At 40.9% G+C, this 23,466-nt stretch overlaps 1 protein-coding gene across 1 annotated transcript in view; it reads left to right on the top strand.

Annotated features, from left to right (window-relative positions):
• The first annotated feature begins 1,458 nt into the window (after positions 1-1,458).
• Positions 1,459-23,466, top strand: part of ITPRID1 (ITPR interacting domain containing 1) — a 65,016-nt gene continuing 43,008 nt past the window's right edge. The window contains exons 1-8 of the mRNA XM_074986064.1: positions 1,459-1,627; positions 3,820-3,868; positions 5,312-5,355; positions 8,360-8,411; positions 9,242-9,328; positions 10,881-11,083; positions 19,365-19,954; positions 21,954-22,008. Of these exons, the coding sequence (XP_074842165.1) occupies positions 1,474-1,627; positions 3,820-3,868; positions 5,312-5,355; positions 8,360-8,411; positions 9,242-9,328; positions 10,881-11,083; positions 19,365-19,954; positions 21,954-22,008 (1,234 nt within the window). The 5' untranslated portion in view covers positions 1,459-1,473. The remainder of the gene's footprint in view (positions 1,628-3,819; positions 3,869-5,311; positions 5,356-8,359; positions 8,412-9,241; positions 9,329-10,880; positions 11,084-19,364; positions 19,955-21,953; positions 22,009-23,466) is intronic.

The raw sequence follows: 23,466 nt of genomic DNA, 5'->3' as shown, positions 1-23,466 counted from the left end.
TGGAGAAAAGGCATTTAAAGGAACTAGACTCCCTCCAAGAAAATGTTGGAGGTCACTGGCAGCACAGCATGGAGAAGCTCATGCTGGCATTATCTGTGCTATGACTGTTCTCTGCATGAGTAGAGGACTTTGCACTCTAGTTACTTTGAAAGCACCAGCTCACCTCAGAGAGGAAAGCAGAACTCAATAGGTAGAATAGGTTGTATGAGCCAAAGTGCCACAGATAAGGTACATCCAACAAGAAGTGTTTTCAACAGATGCTGAGAATCCCAGATGATTTACTTTGAGAATATCCATAACAAACAAATTACAGAGAGATTTTCTATTACATCCCCGTTACAGACAGTATTTATCTTGGTAGGCTCCTGCCTTTTCAGTTTGGTTCTGTTCCAGGCCGATTAACTTCTTAGCTGCAACAGAACAAACTTTGAAAGGGATCTTTGAGCTTTGAAACTGCTAGCCTCGCTAACCCACCCCACTGTTTCCTAGAATGCCACTTGATGACAGATTCTCTGCACCAAAAGCAGTTGGATTCCACGGGGGATACTGTAGGTAGAAACGACATGCCTTAGTAAAGTGAGGCAGGGAGACTTTCCCAATGCTTGTTCAACAGCATTTGTCAAGTCTGTTGTCGTTGATGAAGAAAAGAAAAGCTCTAAATGAATTTAAAAAATGAGAGAGAGAGAGAGAGAGAGAGCCTACCCCAGAGTCCCCTTCCTCTCCTTTTCTGTCACTTTTGATAAAGAAAAGCTCTTAAAAGCTGCTCTTATGGGGCTTAATGCTCTCTCCCCTTGTAAAATCTTTGATGCAGTCTGGCCTCCATCTGTCATTGCACTCACACCGAAAAAACAGTCTTGTTGAAAATGTGATTCATGACTGCAGTGATCTTGGTTAGAATGTTGCCTCACAGCTTTATTGGAGCGCCGTGGGCAGGTGGGATGGCAGCACTCAAAAGGTCCAGCCAGTGACATGAGGTCGTGGCACTTATTTATTGCAGGCATAATGGGCGAATTGCTAGACTGACATGGGGGAAATTAGTAACTGGTAGAGAGTGAGATATGCCTGCAATGCCCATGGGAGAGAGACTTAAAATTTATATCACAGTAGCACCCTACATGACCAGTTTAGACGAGAGACACACTGTGCTGGACACCGTACCAACACGTAGTAAGGAACAGTTCAAACATATGCACCTTACAGATAAGGAGCTGAGGATGCAGAGAGGTGAAGTGACTTGCTCAAGGTCATATAGGAAGTGGCAGAGCCAGGAATTGAAGTCAGGTATCCTGTGTTTCACTCCAGTGCCTTAGTCCTGAAACCGTTCTGTGTAGAAATGCAGACCTCTCCCACTTGAGCTATAGGATGATTTCCATCCATAGATTGCTATCATGTGAAACAGCCAGGATTTATAAAATGTATTAAACATGGTATGCTTTGTATCTGTTTTCTTAGCTCACAAATTTGCGCTGTGGGATGGCTTCTGAGTCTTACTGTCATGGGACCAGCAGTAGCATTGGAATGAACAAGAGAGAGATCTTGTTATCTGCCAAAGCATCATGGGCTCACCTGGATGAAGATTCTCTGACTCCAGCTGGAGTAGACAGCCCTCTTCCTGATTCACAGCTTGGTTGGTGAGACCTGGGAATGGCATTCCTGGGATTCTTAAAAGCCTATTATGGCAGATAATAATGGCATTTTTACTTGCACGGTAGCAACTGCTCTAATGACACAAGTACTAAGGCACAGACTACGCTAGACATAAGATCAGGCTTATATTCACTTGGCTACCTTGAAATGATCGTGTAATTTTGCAATAATTTTTACAATAATAATTACAGTAATTACATACAATAATTGCAATAGTTCCTTGGTAGACAATATGCACACTCCAGTGGAAACAATTACATGGTAATAAGCATTAATACTATGTGTTGTCTCCTAATAACTCCAGTGATACAAGCTATAAACAAGAATGTCATATAATTTTTTCAGTACCAAAGACCCTTATGTGTGGAGTATATAAAGGTACAATAAAAGCATTAATTTTACACTTGTGGAGTTTGCCAGACTGATGTATCTGCCAGGTGCTCCCATTAGGTCACTCTCCAGTTTTGTCCCTTCTCATTTCTATATTTCACCTCTATTTATGTTAAGGTTTTATTGGTTTCACACTGGCACCAATCACCATAGGGTATGAACCCTTTTCCCATAGAACTGAGAGCAATAGCAAAGTCCATAGGGGATTGCATGGTGTCTCTGTCCCTTTTCCTTTTTCAGTGTGTAAACTCTACTTGCAGTAGACTTTTGTTTTGTGGCATTTTAGATTTTATTAGTTTGCTTTCTAAGGCTGATTTTGTTTCAGGTTATAGCTGGTTGATTGGTTGGTTGATGCTTATTGGCTAAATGGGGTATCAGTGTTTTGTCTACAACTTTCAACATATGTTAACTCCAAATATATTGTGGAAGTGCAGACCTCTTCCACTTGAGCTCATGGTTGAGCTCTGTCTATAGGTTATTATATTCTAAAACAACCAGGATTTGTAAGATGCATAAAACACTAGTTTCTTTGTGTCTGTTTTTTGTATTGTTTTTCATTTTAGACCCTAATCCACTAATGTGCCTGCGTAGTGGAAAAAGTTGAAAAAACAGACCAAGGCCTCCTTTATTTTCAGAAGTTGTACTGATTGATTTGAATAGGCTTTAAACCTGTCCAGTCTGCATTGGGAAATTGGGTTCAGTATAACTATTTGCTCAGGGGAGTGAAAAGTTCACATTTCAAAGGTTGTTTTTGTCAAAGTTGTACTATTTTTGCATTTTTCTGACTATCGTTCATATTTATATTTTGGTGAATGTGGTGTCTAACATCAGACAGAGCACACAGTTCCAGAGCATACCATTCCTATGAACTTTCACCTGAATACCCTAAGTCAGTGTTTCCCAAACTTAAATCATTCGCATACCCCTTTTAGGACTTCAGCCTTATCGACATAACCCCATGCCCAGTGCCATCCCAGTGCTTATCTCCTGCACTTTGGGAAACACTACCCTTATTAATTAAAGACTCAGTGGTGATTGCAAGGCCATAGATTCATAGACTCATAAAATACTAGAACAGGAAGGGACCTTAAAATGTCATCAAGTCCAGTCCCTTGTCCTCACAGCAGGATCAAGCACCATCTATATCATGCCTGTTAGACATTTATCCAACCTGTTCTTAAATATCTCCAATGATGGAGATTCTACAACCATGTTAGGCAATTCATTCCAGTACTTAAAATCTTTTCAAACAAAGATTTATCTGAACATCAAGAAGCAAAAAAGCATAACTACATATCAGAATCACTCTCACTTTTTAATGACTGATTAAATAATTTTGAATTTTTCGGTGAGAGGGGATCTTCTTTAACCTTATGGCTGACGACTGTCATTCAGGAAATCTTAATTCCATTCATGACCCTGCAACAGACTTCCTGTGTGTGCAATGTTTCTGTGTGCTCTAGCTTTTACAAATGGGGATAATAATCCTTCTTTTCTCCAACCTTTTATCCATGTTCACTATATAGATTGTACCATCTTTGGGGCAGGAACTGCCTAGCACAATTGAATTTTGTTTAGAAAGAATTCTAGTTATTGAAATGCAATTACTGTCTGTCTTTCCTCATAGGTTGCTTTTGTTGTTGGTGTGGCTTTTTTATTTCCTCTTTCAATTTCTGGGATTAACGGTACTGGGAAATGAAGCAATTCAGTCATGTGATAAATTGCAATAAATTGATCAGTAGCTATAGCCAGTGATCCTAGTTCTATTTTTATTATTTGTAGAAGATTCTAAAGAAGAAAATATTCGGCACTGGCTGGATTCTGGGGTCTTGTAAGTATTGTTCATGTTATTGAATATGTATTTGCTGCATTATCAAATTATTCCTATACACTTACTATTATCAACAGTAGAGCTGGTCTGGACTTTTCCATTGGATGTTTTCCTGATGGACAATACAGTTTCTGGAAAACTGAAATTTTTTGAAATTTTCCACAGGAAAAATCAAATCTAAATATTTCATTTTGGGTGTGTTCAAAATGTTTTTGTTGAGTCAGTTCAACATTAAACTATATTTCCCTGTTATTGTGCATTGTCCTATATTCCTTCATATGGGTTGGGGGGCACACTGCCACTAATGCAGTATGGATAACCTTGGACCAAGCTCTGTGATGCATCATGGTAGTCCCATGATTTAGGTGGATCACGGGGAAATGTTCTCAGTGGAGGGAGTCTGGCTTATAAAATAGAATAGGTGCATCATATTCTATAATTACATCTCTCATGGAACAATGCATCACAATGGGTACAATGCTAAATTGTCTTAAATTGAAGCTCTTAGATGAGTTCAACAATTCCAAACTCAACATTTCAGTTTCAGAATTTCTCAGCGTATTTCATTCTGTGTGGGGAAACAAATAAAATTTCAATCTGTGATAAAAACAAATATTAGAATTTCCCATCAGATAGAAATGCTGAGTTTTGCTCACTTGTAGCCAATAGCACTGTGCAGACAGTGCTTCAATAACTAGAACTAAATTCTATTTCATAGGCAGCATTGCACCATGGAGGAGGAGGAGTGGCACAGCCTTAGCGATATGTCTCTAGTGCCGAGTATAAAAGGATGTAAGAAGCATTCATCCTGTGCGGACATGCCAGCACCTTCTCGGCTGAGGGTGGATGGGACCATCACCCTGTACCACCCAGCCATACCCCACTTGGTCAGCTGGTATTGCTAGCTAGTGACCATCCCACCACACACATTGGACCTAGTGGAGCCAGATTATGTCTGCCACCTATGTGAGTGTGCTAAAAAGAGCAAGATTTCTTTCAACTCCTTGCATCACTAGTGCCGGTGAACAGAAGAAGCTTGCTACGGACAAAGCTTCTGTTTATGTCCATGAAAATTTTGCTTGAATAAAGGCTGCAGTTTAGATATAGGGCAATAAACTGCAGCCTTTACTCAAGCAAAATTTTCATGCGCATAAGCAGAAGCTTTGTCTGTAGCAAGGATTTTGCAAGACTGGCCACCGAAGTGCTCAGTTAAGGTGTGTGGTGGAAAGGAGGTGGCATGTACTGGTAGGTATTAAGTTGGGCATGGGAAGTATTTTCCTCAACAACAAACATACGTAGCATTGAATGCCTAGTGCTATGCTTTTCCATGAAATGACATCCCCCTGACTTATCTATTTAATGAAAGAACAATTGAATGTCATGTTTTTATAATGATTCAATTCCTTCTTTTAAAAAAAAAAACACGACATCTTATATTTACAGCTTATCTATAAGTGAAGATTTACAACACGACAGAGAAAAAGCAGGTAAGAGAGAAAAAGCAGGTAAAACAATGAAAACTGTAAGGTATCTGCTTTCTGGGCAAAAGATTAACATTTATTAGTTACGGTAGCTATTGCAAGCATATCAGACAGCACGTCTCCAATTTATAAATAATCAGTAGACATTTCACCATTTATCTTTTTCCTCTGAAGCCTTGTCTATTTGTACAATACTAAAAGGCACAGTTCTCCATTTTTCTTTTCATCTGCTGTGTAGAGCTTTTTAATCCATAGGTAAACTCTCTGTTTCTTCTCCCACTTGAGTCTCAATCAGTACTCAGCAGAGACCTGTTTAATCTCCAGATGCTCTGCAGATATAAATTAGTATGTCTGCACTCCAGTCAGTAGAGCTACCTATGCCGATGTCTACCAGTGTCTGATTTGAATTGCTTCAATTCTTGCTTTGATTGTGACATTGCTCCTAATGTACTTGTTGACTGAAGGTAACAAATCCCAGAGTTATGTCAGTGATGGGGTGGGATATCAGAGGGAGCCAAAAAAATCCAATGCCTTGTTCCCTGTCAGATATGCAAGTCTGACAAAGCTTGAGTTTATGCTGTGGATCCAGATTAGTTTACCATGTTCACTTTCTAACAGGTATTCTCAGCTCCCTATTTTTTCAAATTTAAGAGGTATAGAACTGCAAAATGAAATTTCTTCTTATCTTCTCTTAATATTGAACCATCTTCTGTACTGCTACAATTTCCAGAACCTCCCAAGTATCAAAAACTACATTTAACCTTACCAAATATGTTCTTTCTTGCACATATGTAAGTATATCTTTGCCTGTGAACAAGTGCCAATTAGCACTGTTTTTGGCTTAGAAAATCAATTTTGTTTTTTGTTGTCATAAGCTTTTTCGACTGATTTTTAAAGGGTGTTATTTCCCCAAAAGTGTATTCCAGCTCAGTAATCAGATTAAAAATTTATTCAGAGTTTAGAATAAACACATTTTTAGAGATCAGAAAGTGTAGCTACTTAACTGTAACACTACTTTTACGGCCTCTTAGTTTGTGTATATATTTTCTTTTCATGTACCTCCTAAAAACACACTGCTTGCAGTTTGAGGATCTTCTGATTAAGGCTCAAGACAGGAAAGGAAGTAGAGAGTTTACCTGTCTACTTCACAGATATCCTCAAGTGCAAAGATAAATTCTTCTATGGTGTGGCTATGCCTGTTGCTGACAGATGAATTATATGCCAGGTATACTCACGACACTGAAAGCTACAATCATTTCAAATTAGCACACAGGAACAACTTCCACAGTGTTGTATTTTTGCTTCGGTGAAGCATGTGTTCATTTCAATCCCGGAAACACACACTACTGAGGAGTAACAGAGAGAAAGCCGTGCTAGCTACTGAGGAGTTTACTATAACTGTAAATTTCTGTTGGCAGGGCATCAAGTTCTTTTAGAAGGAAATGTTGGCAAGCTCAATCAAGGAAGAATTCTAATAACTTCCCACATTTTTTTTCTTTTGCCTTTGACAGGCCCCCAGCATTTTTATAAGCATCTAGAGCTTTTGATTTCATGAAGCCGGAAGAGTATACACTGTGTCATGAGACAAGTAGCAGATTCTTGTGCAAATTATGCACAGAGCTTGCTATAAAGGTTCTGTTTTTTGTTACCATAGCAATTACAGAATGCCAACATCCTTTATGTTCATAATTTAGATGGTTGTCCTTTAAGTAAGTAAACCACAAGAATTTGTGTCGGGATTTATGAGCTGGAAAGTAATCTAAAAGAGAACAAGAAAAGATGCTTTTTCCAAACTTTGTAGACAAAGTTTTGTTAATAGAAAGCAAATTCCACCTCTCAAATATAGTACTCTCTCATCTGGCAACATTCTTCCAGACCACAGATGTTCCAGAACCACAGAGTCATGTGGCTGGGGATAACCGGCAAGTGCGGGTCCATGGGGCAGCTTGGCTGGAGCTGGAGCCGGAGCCAAAGCCCCTGCCTGATCTGCAGCAGACCCTGAAGGTGCAGGATGGGACTGGCACCTCAGGGCAGCCCCAGGAAGCCTGAGGCCAGTGTCCCTAGAGCAGTGCAAGGCTGGGGCTGGGGCAGCCCCTGGAAAACACAGGCTGCCTGGGGGCAGAAGCCCTGTACCTCTCTTGGGCCATCAAATTCTCTTGTTAGGGCCCTGTTAGGTCCTGACCATGTTGGGCTAGGGAGGTGCAACTGGTATTTAAAAGTGACACAAAAGAAAGCTTCTGTTAATCTCACAAAAATATTCTGCCCCAGTGTCCAAGCAGCGAGCAAGATTTGGAATCCACAAATGCTATTGTTGAGAGGAACAATAAATTGTACTGATGCAGCATATTGTATCCTAATCTGACTTTATTTACAGCAGTGAGCAAATTTATTAATGACATAAGCAAAACATAGCTCATAGCTCTAGCCTTCCTGGATCTCTAGTAGTCAATATACAATGCTTCTGGCTACTAGTCAAACTGTTTCTCAAACAATAACTATTTCAGATGCTGTGAATGTATTAACTCCTCCCCAAACACAGGAAAGATTGGATCCAAAACCTAGTGGAGTCGATGGAAAGACTTCCATTGACTTCACAGGGCACTGGATTTGACTTTAAAAGTTTTATCCGAACTGGAAAGTTATACCAGTACAAAATAACAGGTGAATTTAAACTAATGTGATTATACTATTATAACCCCCTGTGGTACTCTTACTCTTAAGAAGAATTAGCCCTGCCGATTTAGGTGACAGTCAAAACTACTACAAAGCATGGTGCTCAGAAATCTCAGTTAACTGTCAGCTGGGACAGCTGTGCCTTTGGAATGAGTTTGCTGTTGATAGTTCATCACCTCCAAAACCATCTATTTTCACCTCTTTACTGCTTTTATTTTTTGCTAAAATAATATGGTAGTGCAATAAAATAAACTTTATGTATGTTCAAATTTGACAACATTTCTGTCCTGAGAGGCATAAGGAAGCATAAATATAGGTATATTTTTCTTATTTGCAGTTTCCTTGGCTCACCCAGGAATGGTGCAAATGACTGTGCAAGATTATATGAGGTAGGCTTCAGACAATGCATAGCTATGTTAGATATTCATTTTTATAAAGGAATTAATTTTATATTTAATATGTTGAAAAAGCAGCAAAGCTCTTTTTGCCTGTGGATATCTCTTTTGCTTTTTAAACATTAGTTCCTTCATTCAGGACCTAAGCACTACGTAAGTCTTTTGTTTCAGCTGTATCTTGTGCTGCATCTTGGAAAGGGAGCAAATAGATCGCCTTTTTATCCATAACTTTATTAATGCCCCTAACCTTCTCAGTTAAATGTGGGTAAAGCGAAGTCCATCTATTACAGAAGCATGAAATTTGTATGCTAGAAAAAGGCTACCAGATTACAGAATGTTCATTCTGCAATGAATAAACCCTTAAAACCAGTCATTGTTGTTCAGATTTATTCCGAATACAGTCAGAAATCTTAACTATGTAAAGAACTGAGATGAAATGTAGCTCTTGCTGTTGCTACTTAGTGAGCCTATTCTTTGTTAACAGTAATTATATCCTTCAGAAGTAGGTGGCTAGAGAAACTGTGCTCCCTAAAGATTCCCCAGAGATTCACCATCTGTCAGAAGCGAGACATTCTGCCACCTTTATAATTAGCATTTACTGGTACCTCACACCTACATTCTAACACCTACTGTAACATACTGTTCTTGAGAATAAGTTGTACTGCCACAGTATCATATATGCTCTTCTTCTTTGGCCTTGATATTATGTATCATTATAAACTAAGAATAAATGCAAATGTTTACTCTGGAATAAAGTCATTATGACATCCCGCAGGACCACAAAAGTAAACACACTTCATTGTTGCTTTTTCAAACTCCTGTAGATCTTTGCATCGGTTTTCAGAAACTCCTGTTATGTCAAGGTGGAACAGTTTCAACTCATCCCATTCTCTTGCTAGTGCACCAAAAAGGTTAGTAGTTTCTAGATATTTTAAATTCTTTGTGGTAGCACTTAGTCCTCTTTAGAGACTGACAAATACCTGAGAGTTAAAAATCCAATACATTGATAGCAACGAAGGGTCCTGTGGCACCTTATAGACTAACAGAAAAGTTTTGAGCATGAGCTTTCGTGCTCTGATGCATGCATCTGATGAAGTGAGTCTGTGCTCACGAAAGCTCATGCTCAAAACTTTTCTGTTAGTCTATAAGGTGCCACAGGACCCTTCATTGCTGTTACAGATCCAGACTAACATGGCTACCCCTCCGTTACTTAATACATTGACAGTAAAGGATAAAGATACCAGGACACTCAGTCCTGCTCCCAGTGAAGTTCATGAGAATTTTTTCATTCACTTCAATGAGAACAAAATGGCCCTCTGCTGATGTATAAGGACCTGAAACAATGCTCACAGATAAGCTTTCCATTTCCATCAGAGGGCTGTGGGTCAGTCCCCGGTGAGTATTGAGGCATGTTTATGAGGCACTCTGTGAAAGGCTAAATTGCTGTAGCACATGCCTTGTCTAGAATGTGGGCGGAAATCCTTTATCTTTTTTATAACTTTTTTATATGTTCTCTTTTACTAAGTACTCTACATCTCCCTTATCTTTTTAGTGTAATGCATCCCTGAGAGAAAAAATCATGTGCCTCTGTACTGCAAACATGTACCTGTCACTAAGGCTACGTCTACACGTGCACGCTACATCGAAATAGCTTATTTCGATGTAGCAACATCGAAATAGTCTATTTCGATGAATAACGTCTACACGTCTTCCAGGGCTGGCAACGTCGACATTCAACTTCGACGTTGGGCAGCACCACATTGAAATAGGTGCTGCAAGGGAACGTCTACACGCCAAAGTAGCACACATCGAAATAAGGGTGCCAGGAACAGCTGCAGACAGGGTCACAGGACGGACTCAACAGCAAGCTGCTCACTTAAAGGGCCCCTCCCAGACACAGTTGCACTAAACAACACAAGATCCACAGAGCCGACAACTGGTTGCAGACCGTGTGCATGCAGCATGGATCCCCAGCTGCAGCAGCAGCAGCCAGAAGCCCTGGGCTAAGGGCTGCTGCACACGGTGACCATAGAGCCCCTCAGGGGCTGGAGAGAGAGCGTCTCTCAACCCCTCAGCTGATGGCTGCCGTGGTGGACCCCGCTATTTCGATGTTGCGGGACGCGGATCGTCTACACGTGCCCTACTTCGACGTTCAACTTCGAAGTAGGGCGCTATTCCCATCCCCTCATGGGGTTAGCGGCTTCGACATCTCACCACCTAACGTCGATTTCAACTTCGAAATAGCGCCCAACACGTGTAGCCGTGACGGGCGCTATTTCGAAGTTGGCGCCGCTACTTCGAAGTAGCGTGCACGTGTAGACGCGGCCTAAGAGATCAGTGTTGGGAGAGTGAGATGGATGAAGGAAACAGAATTTTTGAACAAAAGCAAAACCATGTAATAGCTAACCCAAAAGAAGAGTGATGCTGGGACAGTGATATGCATTGCGTTTGTTTTCTCCACAGTATCACTGAATGGCTGCAGTTCTGGGAAGAGGATCCAGTTGAGATTCTACTAGATTTGGGGTTTGGGACAGAAGAACCTGATATTTGCAGTAAAATCCCTTCTCGATTCATCAGTAATGCATCTGTAGCAAAAGGAATCAACATCCGAGTCTTTCTGGATGCTCAAAAGCAGCGTATGGACATTGAGAATCCCAATTTATATGGTAAGTAGGGAAGCATTTCATCAGGGAAAATAAAGGGGGGTGGGTGCTGTGCGGATAGGGAGAGAAGGACCCGGCAAGGAAAATTAATAGGGTCCAGGGCCATATTCAGGAAACATAAACACAGTTCTGCAACCTTACAACATAACTGCTTCCTGCCATTATAAATACATTTATGACCTTTTAACTGTATCCATAACCAGGTTGTCAAACGTAACTGTTTTTAAAGGGTAAACAAACCCTAAGATGTTTTAAGATGTAACCAAGCTCAAATTTTTGCTGTCTGTGTTATTACTTTAAAAATTACATTTATTACTTACCAGAAGATTTACACAGTAGTGCTTAGGTTCTTAACTCAAATAATATTTGGGTATTTTTCATGTAAATTATTGCTCTGGGGTGGTGCTGGAGATGAGGGATTCAGTCTGTAGACTCCCCCAAGGAGAGAGGACAACACTAGCCCTCTCTCACCAAATCACCTTGGGGCCAGGTGAAAGGCACCTGCCCATGACAGATCTGGCTAGGGTGCATGCCTGGGGGACAGACAGACGCACAAACTATCTGAAATATATAGTAGATAGCTGTCCCTTTCTTCAGCTGTGCCTCCCACTGCCCCAATGGAATTATAGTTATCCTGGCCCCTTGTTGCTCCCTGTGTTCATTATCCAGTATAACTGTCCCTTTCCATTTTATAAGAAACAGTTGCATTTCAGGCATAACCCATTGTCCTGGCAGAACCAAACGCTTACCTTGCTGTAAGCTATGGTAAAAGGAAGGTGCATACCAAATTTGGTGATCCTAGTTCTTAACATTTAGGAGGAGTGCTTGCACAAGCAGACAGATGGACAGACAGACTCACAGACAACTCTGCCAAATATATAGTAGATATAGAAACTAAAAATGCACCATGCACTTCATAGGTAATGTTTCTATGCTAAAGGAAAAACATGATACAGGCATACTAGAGTTCTTGTTTTTAAGCACAAGTCTGGGAGACATATGGTTGGATAATCAGTTTTGTAGCATATTTGCTCCTAGAGTTGTTCCATGTTCCAAAGTAACAGAGAGGTAGCCGTGTTAGCCGTCTGTACTCCAACAAAAAAGCAGCAGAAATGTAGCATTTTAAAGACTAACAAAATGATTTCTTTGGTGATGAGCTTTCATGGGACTCACCCACTTCTTCAGATCAAGAGAGCTCATCACCAAAGAAATCATTTTGTTAGTCTTAAAAGTACTACATTTCTGCTGCTATGTTTCAAAGATATTGAAAATGTGAAAGGATTCAGAAAAAAACATTAAGACTAATTTGAGGACTGGAAAACCTGGTTGACAGTGTTAAAATCAATCCACACTAATCAAAGAACAAGCCAAGAAGTGACTTGATCACAGTCTAAAGGCACATATGTGGAAATGAGATGTTATCAATCTACCTACCAATGTGGTATTCTGAAAACTTTAAATTAAGATTGAAGACCTTTCTAAAAGATATGTTCTAGATTTACATGAAGTTATGGTCTTGATGTAATTCACAGCCTTTCAAATTATTTGGTGAAATTCACATGCTTGTGTTTTGCAGGAGGTCCTCTTCTGTCTTTATAATCTGCTGATCATCAGTGTAGACAAGATTTTAGGATTATGGCCATGCTTTATAACCTCTAGGTCTGATTTCTAATTCAAATTATTAAAATTCACCTACATTTATACTGAAGACTACCTAACTAGGGTTACCATATTTGAACTTTCAAAAAAAGACAGCCCGGAAAGGGCATGTATCTGTATCATGATCTACCAATGCACACTGTATTAATGTACTAGATATACTATAATGTATCAATACAATGTGAGTTGGTAATACTCAGAAAGATACACTCCTTCTCAGGGGTGTCCTTTTTATTATATGATGATCTTAACCTAACTCAGCTCATAGTCCTGCTAAAACTAATGGATCTATGTATGAAGAAGTGTTGAAGTATCTAACATGAGTAAAACTACCAAAATCTGGACCCCAGGCTTTTTAGTATAGACCAAGTAACTGTGGTGTCTTGTGCCTCATAAGTACCAAATGTAGGTAGATCACCTCACTACATCACCTATCTTTACTCATGCCTGTCTTGTTGCCTCCTGTCATGCAATTGGGTGCTCCCTATGATGTCAAAGTGGTACAATCCATCTTCCAGTGTCTTTCCAGTCTCGGCACTACTCCAAGCCACCAGCAAAGCAATGAGAATCTGTTCCTCAGTCTCAGAATTACAGCTGGTTGACTCATTTTTTTTAAATTACAGATTTTGACTTTTCCAAAGGAAAAGGGATTTTTTTTTTCAGAGGCCTCCTTTTTCTACTGTCTTTGTTCAGTCCATATTGCCACACACTGCCCCCTTCCTTCTCCTGTTGGTCAGACATCCCTTCCATTTTTTTATTTATTTTTTTTTTTAATCTGGACTTTTGAAATTTGTCTGACTAGGCAGATTGGTCTCCATGGGGTGGGAGGGAGTTGTTGTTTTTTAAATCTCCCAGCTATTAATTTCTGGAGGCACTCAGACCTCAAACTCCCTTAGACAAAGAATTAATAGGCACAAAACAGACATAAAACACTCCAGATCCACAAACTGGTTAGTCAACATTTTAATGAGGTGGGCCATTCTGTTAATGACTTAAAAGTCTGCATGTTACTGATGAAAAAATTTCACAGCACTCTTGAAAGTGAGACTGACGAACTGTCTTTTATATTCAAATTCGGCACATTAAGGTGTGGTTTGAACCAGGATGGGAATTTTCTGAGTCACTGTAGGGGCTCGTTTGCATACTCGGCTTAATCTAATTCTTGACCTTCCCCCCTTCTATCCCTCTGCTCTCTGATTTGCTCACCTTGATCACATTTTCCCACAAAAGCTCACCTTATAAATTATTTTGTTAGCTTTTAAAGTGCTACTTGACTGCTTCTTTTCTATTTGGGTTTGCTGGTTGGGTGACTGCAGTTGGAGAATAAACTGTGGTTTTGGCTTCCACAGTAAGGCCAGATTTATTATTTTCCTGGGTTTCTAGAGCTGTTTAATTGCTGGTCTGACCTTTTCAAATGCATTTGCTGCTTGTTGGTGTATTATTTGTTGGTGCTTCTGTTTGATTGGTGGTAATTGATTCCTCTGTATAGTTACTGAGCCAGATTCTCAAAAGAGCTCAGCATCCACAACTGAAGCCAGATTTTTCAAGAGCTCAGCTGTCCTTTGGGCACCTAAATAAAAACCAGAGGTGAAATCCTGGCTCCATCTAAATCAATGGCCAAACTCCCATTTGTTTCAATAGAGCCAAGGTTTCAGCTCTGATTTTTCATAAGTGCTCAGCAGCCAGCAGCTCCCTTTGTGACACAGATGGCCAGATTTTTGTGAGCTAAGCACCCCAAAGGCTGAGCTCTTTTGAAAATCTAGTCATTTACTGTGTTGTCTAAATGGGAGCAGAACTCCGTAGAAAATCTAGCCAGTTCAAGTCATCCTCAGGTTGGAAAGGAGTTTGCTGGGAATAAATGGCCAGAAAATACCAGCCTTGAGAAGAAGAAAACATTTGTCAGTCTCCATTTTCACTCACTCTCTTCCCCTTCTGTCTTCCTCCTCTTTGATTTTCTGTGCATGTCTGATTTCAGAAACTTTATTGTTGATATTCCTGGCTCTTCAGTGTGGAGGTTCCCCCAAATGTTCTGTATCTACATGCATTAAATGTTGCATTCTGAATCTCTTTTACATATTTCTGAAAGATAACAATGTTTTGACTATAAAATCCAGAGTGCTATATTTATTGTGTGACTCACTGGAAGGAAGATTGCTTAAAGAGAAAGAAGGTGTATGTTTGAAGATCCATAATTAGTTCCCATTTTGTGTTAAATTCCTAGAGCTGTTCAAATATTAGAACTTCTGTCCCATGGCGATACATTGTGTCAAAATATGCTAATGTTGAAATTTTTGAGGTGGTACAGTCAAAAATTGATTTCACATGGGTCAAAACTTTTCATTTCAACATAATTGCTCCAAAGAAAACATTTAAAAATTCCCTAATCTAAAACATTTCCTTTCATTATGTGGTTCCTATGTTGTCTCCCTGAACTTCTCTGGTGCCTCATGGGAGTTGCAGTTTGGGTGCCTCATGCACCCATTCTTGTTTTTAAGTTCTCAGCCAGGTGACATTTCTAATGACGCACTATTGTCTTATGATGTCCATGGCCCATCACAGAAGTTCATTCAGAGGATAGGCTGCAGCACATCATTCTTCAGCTGCTCTGAAATGCAGTATTTCAGGACCACAGACCAAGATGACGAGAACCAAAATTAATCATTTCATTTTGGTTTCTCTCAGTGGCAAATTTAAAATAAGCAAAATTTAAATTTTTGATGCAAATATGTTTACAAAAACTGCATTTTCCAGTTAAAAACATTTTGTGGGAAAATTTCCAGTCACCACTCAAAGGATGTCCACTTATCAGATTCTAAATCTTTATAGCACAGTCTTCTAGACAATTTAGCATGGAACTTAGGTAAAGAAAAACCAAAATGAGTTGCTTTTTTTGTTCAGGTATTGAAGACCGGACCTTACAAAACCATAGACACTAACCAAAGTATATATGGTATATAACTGAGTCATATACAGAGCATTACACATGTGATAGAACTAAGCCACTGATCAAATTACACATGCTATATAACTGTAAAAAGGCTTATTTACAAAGTTGTTATCCTGAGACAATTACCACACAACTGCAAATTCTAGTGTCTCAACTCTATTCCTTAAGACAGAGGTAGTCCATCATTTTTTGTCAAGCTTCAAATTTCTTGGTCAAAATATAGTCAAAGTCCAGATTCTGGAAAAAATAATAATTAAAAATAACAACAATGATAATAAGTAGTAAATACAAATATTTTGGAGTTCATTGAAAAATGGCTGGTGGGCTGGATTTGGCCCAGGATCTGCCTAATGACTACCTTGCCCTTAAAGCCTCATCTTCACCACAAATTTCAGCTGTGGTGTAAATGGCTGTGTGGATAACTGTACTGTAATCAGGGTCTTGCAGTTGTAATATGAAAAGACCTTGATGCATAAGAGTAGTTTAATTGAATTCAGTGAGATTTCCTGCATGGGCAAGTATTTGTTAGAGTGAGTAAAGATTTGGACAGATGGCTCCTTAGTATGTAGAAAAACAACTAGAAGTTCTGTAAGTAATGTGGGCTAAATTCAGACCTGCTCATCTTACTCGTGTGTAAACATTACTGATGGGACAGCTCCACTGAAATCAGTGGGACTACCCACATAGGGAGCAATATTGATTGAAGCAATGTTAGCCTGATGTGGTTATTCCAGTGATGTAACTGAAATCACTGTAGTTACACAAGGCATGAATCTGGCCTGGTGCATCAATTACACGCACAATTAGTGAATTATTGTTTGCATCTTTTTCCTCCTCATTTGACTCATTCATTAGCTGTCATAAACTGAGGGAGTAGTTTTTGACATTTTGCTCTGCTTTTGCCATCTACTTCAAACTATAAAAAGGTAAGGACAATGTACGTCAGAAATGTTCAACAATTCTGTCATTAATAATTCAACAGAGATTAGTAGCTGGCCTTTTAACATCCTGATATTGTAATAGCCTTTTAATGTGTAATACTGAAGATGTATCTTGTAGTCAGGAAATATGTTACAGCATCACTGATATGCAAAATCGTAAGTGAGTCAGGCCATCATCCCAAACTCAAGTCAATAAAAACTTTACTTCACAAAACACCACTGTGTACTCTGTATGCTGGTTGATCCAACGACTAGTTTTTAACCATAACTAGTGAGAGCTTTGTCATTGTCCATAAAGACTTTAGGGTGGCAAAATCCTACTCTGAAGTTAAAAATCAGGCAGTGCTTGGAAAAAATGTAAGTCTCCAAGAGAAATGGTAACAATCAATATTATGATAGTGGTCCCTGATGCTTAGGGTCACCATCCATCCCATACTGGGTGGGACGGTCCCGTATTTGGAACGCCAAAAAGGTGTCGTCCCAACTTATTTTTAAAAGTGGACTAATTGTCCTGTACTCAGGTGTTCCCCCTGCTGACCTTCTCTGCCAGCAGCTGTGCAGGCATAGCTGCTGGTGGGAGTCACTTCCCCGAGCCTCAGGGAAGCAGGGGGAGCATGGGCAGCTGCCACGTCCCTGCTGCTTCCATGGGGTTCCCCAGGTTTCCTGAGGAGGTCTGGTGGCTGCCGCTTCCCTGGGGCTTCTGGGGTTTGCGGGCGGCTTCCACTTCCCCAGGGCTTCCAGGGAGTGCCCAGCTCTGCCACTTCCCCTGGGCTCCCCGGGAGCTTTGGTGGCTGCCGCCTCCTTCTCAGCTCCCTGGGGCTTGAGGGAGCTGGGAGAAGCCGCCCCTCCCGCACATATCTCCCTGTCCTGTATTTGGGACGGGGAGATATGGTCACCCTACTAATGCCCAGACCCAGCTCAGATCCATGTTAAATAGTCCCAGGTTTTCTAATCATCAGTGAAGTGGCTTTCAGCATCTGCATGTCAGTACGTGCAATAAATTTGGCTGCTCACTATGAGGAATGGAAGCCAAGAAGATTAGAACTTTTCCATCTATTCTCCTCAGTGAATTTCTCAAGGAATCTGGAGCCCTTTTAACATAATCATTGCCGCAGGAAGGGAGCAGGACACAATGCGCAGCCACTGTGTTTCAGCAATTTTTGCCAAGAGCCTGGCAACATTTCACACTGATGGAAATCTCCAAAATTCTTTAGTTAATTATTTATTTTTTTATGAAACAGATGAAAAATTAAATAATTTCCTGTTAGCTCTTATGCTGTGAAATAATATTTGCCAACAAAATACAGAGACTTGATAACTTATGCTGTGGGAACCATGTGAAACTTCTAAAACAACAAGAAGTCCTGTGGCACCTTATAGACTAACAGATATTTTGGAACATGAGCTTTCGTGGGCAAAGACCCGCTTCATCAGATGGGTCTTTGCCCATGAAAGCTTATGCTCCGAAATATCTGTTAGTCAAAAAGGTGCCACAGGACTTCTTGCTGTTTTTGAAGATACAGACTAACTTGGCTACCCGTCTGATACATGTGAAACTTGTGTGTGTGCAAATTCTGCCGTGGTCTGTGTAGGACAATATACTTAGGATCCTAAAATCCTAGGGCTTGAAGAACCTTTGGAGGTCATCGATTCCAGTCCCCTGCCTAAAGCTTTCCTGCTTTCTGTTTTTCTGAAAACAAAAATGGGGCCTTTGGGGTTGTAGTGAACTATGTATTGAAATAAATTACAGTACTTAATTGCTATCAGGTAAAGGATTTATGCGTTTTACAGGGGGTTTCAATGACAGACAGCAGTACATATTTGAGATCTGATTCTGACACCTTTATTCACAGTGAAGAGCACTTTGAACAAACCTATTGAGTTCAGTGGGTTGACACATAATATGAGTCACTACGTTGTTAATACTGGAATCGGATCTCTCTTATTGTATTTGAGAACTTGAAGCTTGTTTCTGCAGCCATAACTTATGTTGAGTAATATTAAAACAAGTGGATCTAATGAGCTCAGTGCAACTTTTTGTTAAGACTACCTGATTTAAGAGTAACGCAATCATGCTGTTATAAGCCTGACCCAAAACCCTTTTGAAGTCAATGGAAAGACTCCAGATGACTTCATTGAACTTCTGATCAGGCCCTTAATGTGTTTATTAACCATGAAAGTTTTTTAAATTAATTTAACAAAGCACTTAAGCATGTGATTATCTTTAAGCACCCAAATCCACCCCTATTTACTAAAACATTTAGGGAGTGATTCTGATTTACACTAAGAGCCCTTTAAGTCCCATTTTAACTGCCAGCATGGTGTCTAGGGCCCAGAGTGTAGCTGAGAAAAACACTCTTAGGAATGAAGCTTAAGCAGAAGTTTAAATTCTTTGCAGAAACTTTGATTTCTAAAGTAAGCTCCTAAATCCATATTCCTGAACCATTGTACTTATGCCCTGCAGGTTTTGGTTGCAGAACACTGAAAAACACTCTTCAAAAACACTTTAAAATATGGATAAAAAAAGAATCCATAATAAAGAGATCTGTAGAAGCCCTAGCATTCCTTTCCCAAAGCAGCCCATTATTTGAATAACTCACAGTCTCTCTGAAGAAATGCAGAGGGGCTGAACCACCTTGACAATGTGTGTAACCTGAAGGTATTATTTTAGGTCATGGACACATTATTCTCTCCTGTTTTAAGAATTTACCATTTCATTCTTTCCTTCCAACTTAAGGGCGTTTTCGACAACTGGAAGTATTGGATCACGTGACTAGTGCCCTGTCCTCTTTGCTGAATGGCATTAACACCCAGCAACAGAAACCAGAGGAGAATCACGGGGAACAAAAGAGCGTGATGAACATTCAGAGGGACAAAACTGAGGCTGCACAAGGCAGACAGAGAAGGCTGTGTCAGTTCCTGAGAAAAGCTTCTAAGCAGGCAACAGTACTGCAAAGGAGCCCTCAGGCTTCTGGAATCTCAGAGTCATTCAAGAACAGAGGAGAGCAGTCCCTCACTTCTGCTGAGATAGACCAGCATGTAGCAATCAGGACACGCTGTTCAGAAAAGAATACTTCGGTGAGTCTGACCCAGGAACAGTTTTCCACTGAGGATGGTGCACAAACATTATCTCAGCTGCCACAGACTCCCCTAGGGAAACCTCACATTTTGTCACATGGAGTTGTAAAGCAGCCACAGTTTTCTTCTGCCTCAGAGATGACCATCAAAGACAAATCAAGGAAGGAGTCCAATTTGCTCTTAACCAACACACTCAGAAGAGTGTCAGGTTTAAAGAGGAAGTCTCCAGATTCATTTGAAATGGAAGAGGTAAGGCAGATTACAAAGTGCTGCACAGGGGCAATGTGCATGGACAAATGGTAAATACAAGCATGGATCCGGCTTCTTTTTTTCTAAGATGAAAATAGAATATTTCAAATGTCACATCCTTGCCCCATGGAGAGAAACAAGAGCCCTTTGGCCATTTAAGGTTTTCAATTTAGTTTAAACTGCTGTCAGAAAATTTGGCACAAGGGTTACTCGAAAAGCACGATTATACCAACAAGTGCATGATGCAGAAGTTGTTTTTTTAAGCTCTGTGTCTTCAACCAAGATCATTCAGAGCGATAACTTGTCTTTCGATCCACATTCCATTGAGTGGCTCTAGTTCCCCATCTGCTGACAGTGCCTGTTAGGAACAGTGCAAAACTGATAGGTTCAGTGTGGTGCAGCCCAGCCTGGAGTGTTTCTTAGTCCTAATCTTACATAAAAATTGCAATTGTAACACTGGGATCAACTGGAGTGTGTCTGGTCCCATTGCTGCAGAAAGAAGCTCAGTAAGACTATTGCCCCCACACTGGTAGTTCTTATGGGATGCCCAGAGGAGCAGGCTTATCTCGCCAGGCACCCAAAGACTGAAGGTAGGGAGGGAGGCCAATATTTGGGGTCTTCTGGAAGAACCAAGAGAACAGGGAGAGGGAATACCTGCTATGGACATTTGGAACTTGAGAGGGAAGTGGCATGTCTCCTCCCTAGAAGATGGCAGCAGATTAAGAAGTCTTTCCACTTTAAAGAGATGTTTAAAAAAGGTCATTATAGTGAGGCAGGATCCTGGACCCATGGAGAGGAGACTGGTCCTGGTCATCTAAGTCTTATTTCAAGTTTTTATTTTGCTACGACAATTTTTTATCCCAGCCAACATCCACCTATGTGCCCTGCAGAAGCTAAGAAAAATCCTAAGCTCTGGCTGCAAGGTTGGGGTAATGGCTCCACCCACTCACCCCCACGCTTCCACACATCCCAGCTCACAGAGAAGCATACGAAACACTCTCTGAGGCATAAGCTTTCGTGGGCAAAGTCCCGCTTCATCAGAGGCATCTGATGAAGTGGGTCTTTGCCCACAAAAGCTTATGCTCCAAAATATCTGTTAGTCTATAAGGTGCCCCAGGACTTCTTGTTGTTCTTGAAGATACAGACTAACACGGCTACCTCTCTGATACTTGTCTCTGAGGCAGTGTGTCTCAGCACAGTGGATTAGAAGGGCCAAATGAGGTGTGTACATATTGAAGAGCACCTCGCATAATAGGGGCACTGATCCATATATGGGAGGTTTTGAGTGCTTCTCTAAATACAAATTATGAATAATAATAATAATAGCTAGAGGTTCAACTGAAAGAGTAGCTATGGTTGTTTGGTTATCTCATTGACTAGAGTTTCTTTGAAGGACTAGTACATGGTTTTATCAGATTGCACAATTCTTGGTTCAGGCACTGTCTCTGTTCTACGTTTGCACAGTGGGGCACTGATCTATGATTGTTGTCCATAGCCACTATCTCAATGTAAGTAATAATATGCTGGGGACATAGTAAGCTACCATAGACAACAATTTTTTTTTCAAATAATGGTTTCTAAAGAAACCATTAGAATACCCTAGCAGAATATCTCCCTTGTTACCTTGGAAAAGAAACATGACCCAGCATTCTCTGAGCAATATCCTGCCCTTTCTTACGCATCATTGCAAGGATTTGGCCCCAAAGGTCAGATTTATACTACTATAGTCACATTTTTGAAGGGCATTTGTTTAAGCCAGTTCAGTGTCAGGAGCTTGAATATATAGTAGCAGGGTAGGAGTCATTTTGCATTGACAGTTAAATGTGGGAGTCAGAGAGTGACCAGGACTAGAACCTGCCTTAAAAGGCTAAAAAGCAATACAAACGGGATCCATGGGAAGATTTGACAGAATTTCTGTTGAAATTTCTCAATTCTAAAAGGGGAAATAGACTTACAATAATAAATAAGCTGTTTTTGTTTTGTTTATTTTCTGTCTCAGATCCAAAGCTTTGAGGATGAAATTCCATGGGGAAATCCTCATGACAGCACTTCAGGTGGGTATTGACAAATAAAATGCAACTTTAAAAAAATCCCAAATTTTTTGGCTGTGTCTACACTAAGACAAAACTTCGAAATAGCCACACTAACGACCATATCGAAGAATACTAATGAGGTGCTGAATTGAATATTCAGTGCCTCATTAGCATTAGGATGCTTCCGGCCACAGCCTGCCCAATGCTCTTCTAGATGAGGGACAGAAGCCCAAACCCTGGCGAGGACAAGCAGAACCCATACCGTGTACCCATATCTTGTGTGGGACTGTGAACTGAACAAAAGTCTGGGGCTCAGGAGTGGGACTGACCTTGTCACACCATCTATTGCACAATGCCTTCTCTAAGTACTCTTACCTTCTATGCAGTTTGGATGCACAACTATGAATGTGCCAACCAAATGAGCATTCTGCATAGTAAAATGATGTGGCTTTCATGTATGCCCACAAGGTAAAAGGAGCTCTGTCTGTGTGCCTGGAAGTCTGCTCACATGCCATTCACTGCCAGGCTGGAGCCTGTGTTAAGTGCTTAAAGGGTTAATGCACAAATGACTGGACTGACAGTAAAGTGGCAGTGTGCCTTATATCAGGTAGGTGGACCTGCATTTGGGTGCTGAGTTCTTTGTGCTAGAAAAATGGATGAGAAATGTTGGAGCAGCAGGCTTCTCAGCCTCCTGAACAGGGCATGTCTGGCAGAGTTCTCGAGTTCCTCTCTCTAACTGAGGGTGAGCAATAATTTTTGATGAGAGGATACACCAAGATTTTGCTAAGTGGTCAAGGGACGCACTTTTCTATGGCGGTTGGGTGCAGAAGGGATAGGGGACTGGGGTACAGGAGAGGGTGTGGGAGTTGAGAGTGAGTTTGAGCAAAGGAGGGGGTTGTGACCCGGGGCAGGGTATTGAGGTGCAGGGCCTGGGTGGGGGTGTGGATGCAGGACAGGATTCTGGCCTAGGAGAGGTGTGTAGGAGGGGGTGGCGTGCCAGAGGTGGACTATGGCTGGGAGGCACTTATCTAAGCAGCTCCCAATCAGCTGCCTGAGCATGCTGGCTTCCCTGCCTGCCAGCAGACCCAGATTCAAAGCCAGGAGCTGTTCCATGTTGCTCTCTGTGATGGGTGAGAAGGCTTGGTGCACTGCCCCTGCCCCTCAGCAAAATCTTAGTGCCTATTGTCTGTAAACTAACCAACAGCAGCTGAGATATTGCTTGGTGCAGGGCAACATGCGAACACTCCCCCACCCGCAGTGCAGAGAACCACAGAGAGCAGCCAGTTGGCAGGCTGGATCTTGCCTGCCCCAGATCTAGCTAGAACTCAGAGCAGCCATGAGAAATTCCCGAGCTGGGGTGTATCATTTTGTCATTAAACCTGAGATTGGTAGGGAACAGGCAGTAAGGGATAAAGGGAGAAACCCTGGTGAGCCTTACCATATCCTAATGATATGATGTTAATATTTTAAAATGCACAG

This window comes from Carettochelys insculpta, chromosome 2 (assembly GCF_033958435.1).
Source record: "Carettochelys insculpta isolate YL-2023 chromosome 2, ASM3395843v1, whole genome shotgun sequence".
Lineage (NCBI taxonomy): Eukaryota > Metazoa > Chordata > Testudines > Carettochelyidae > Carettochelys > Carettochelys insculpta.
The sequence above is the reverse complement of the archived record's forward strand: the minus strand, read 5'-3'. Positions and strand labels throughout refer to the sequence as shown.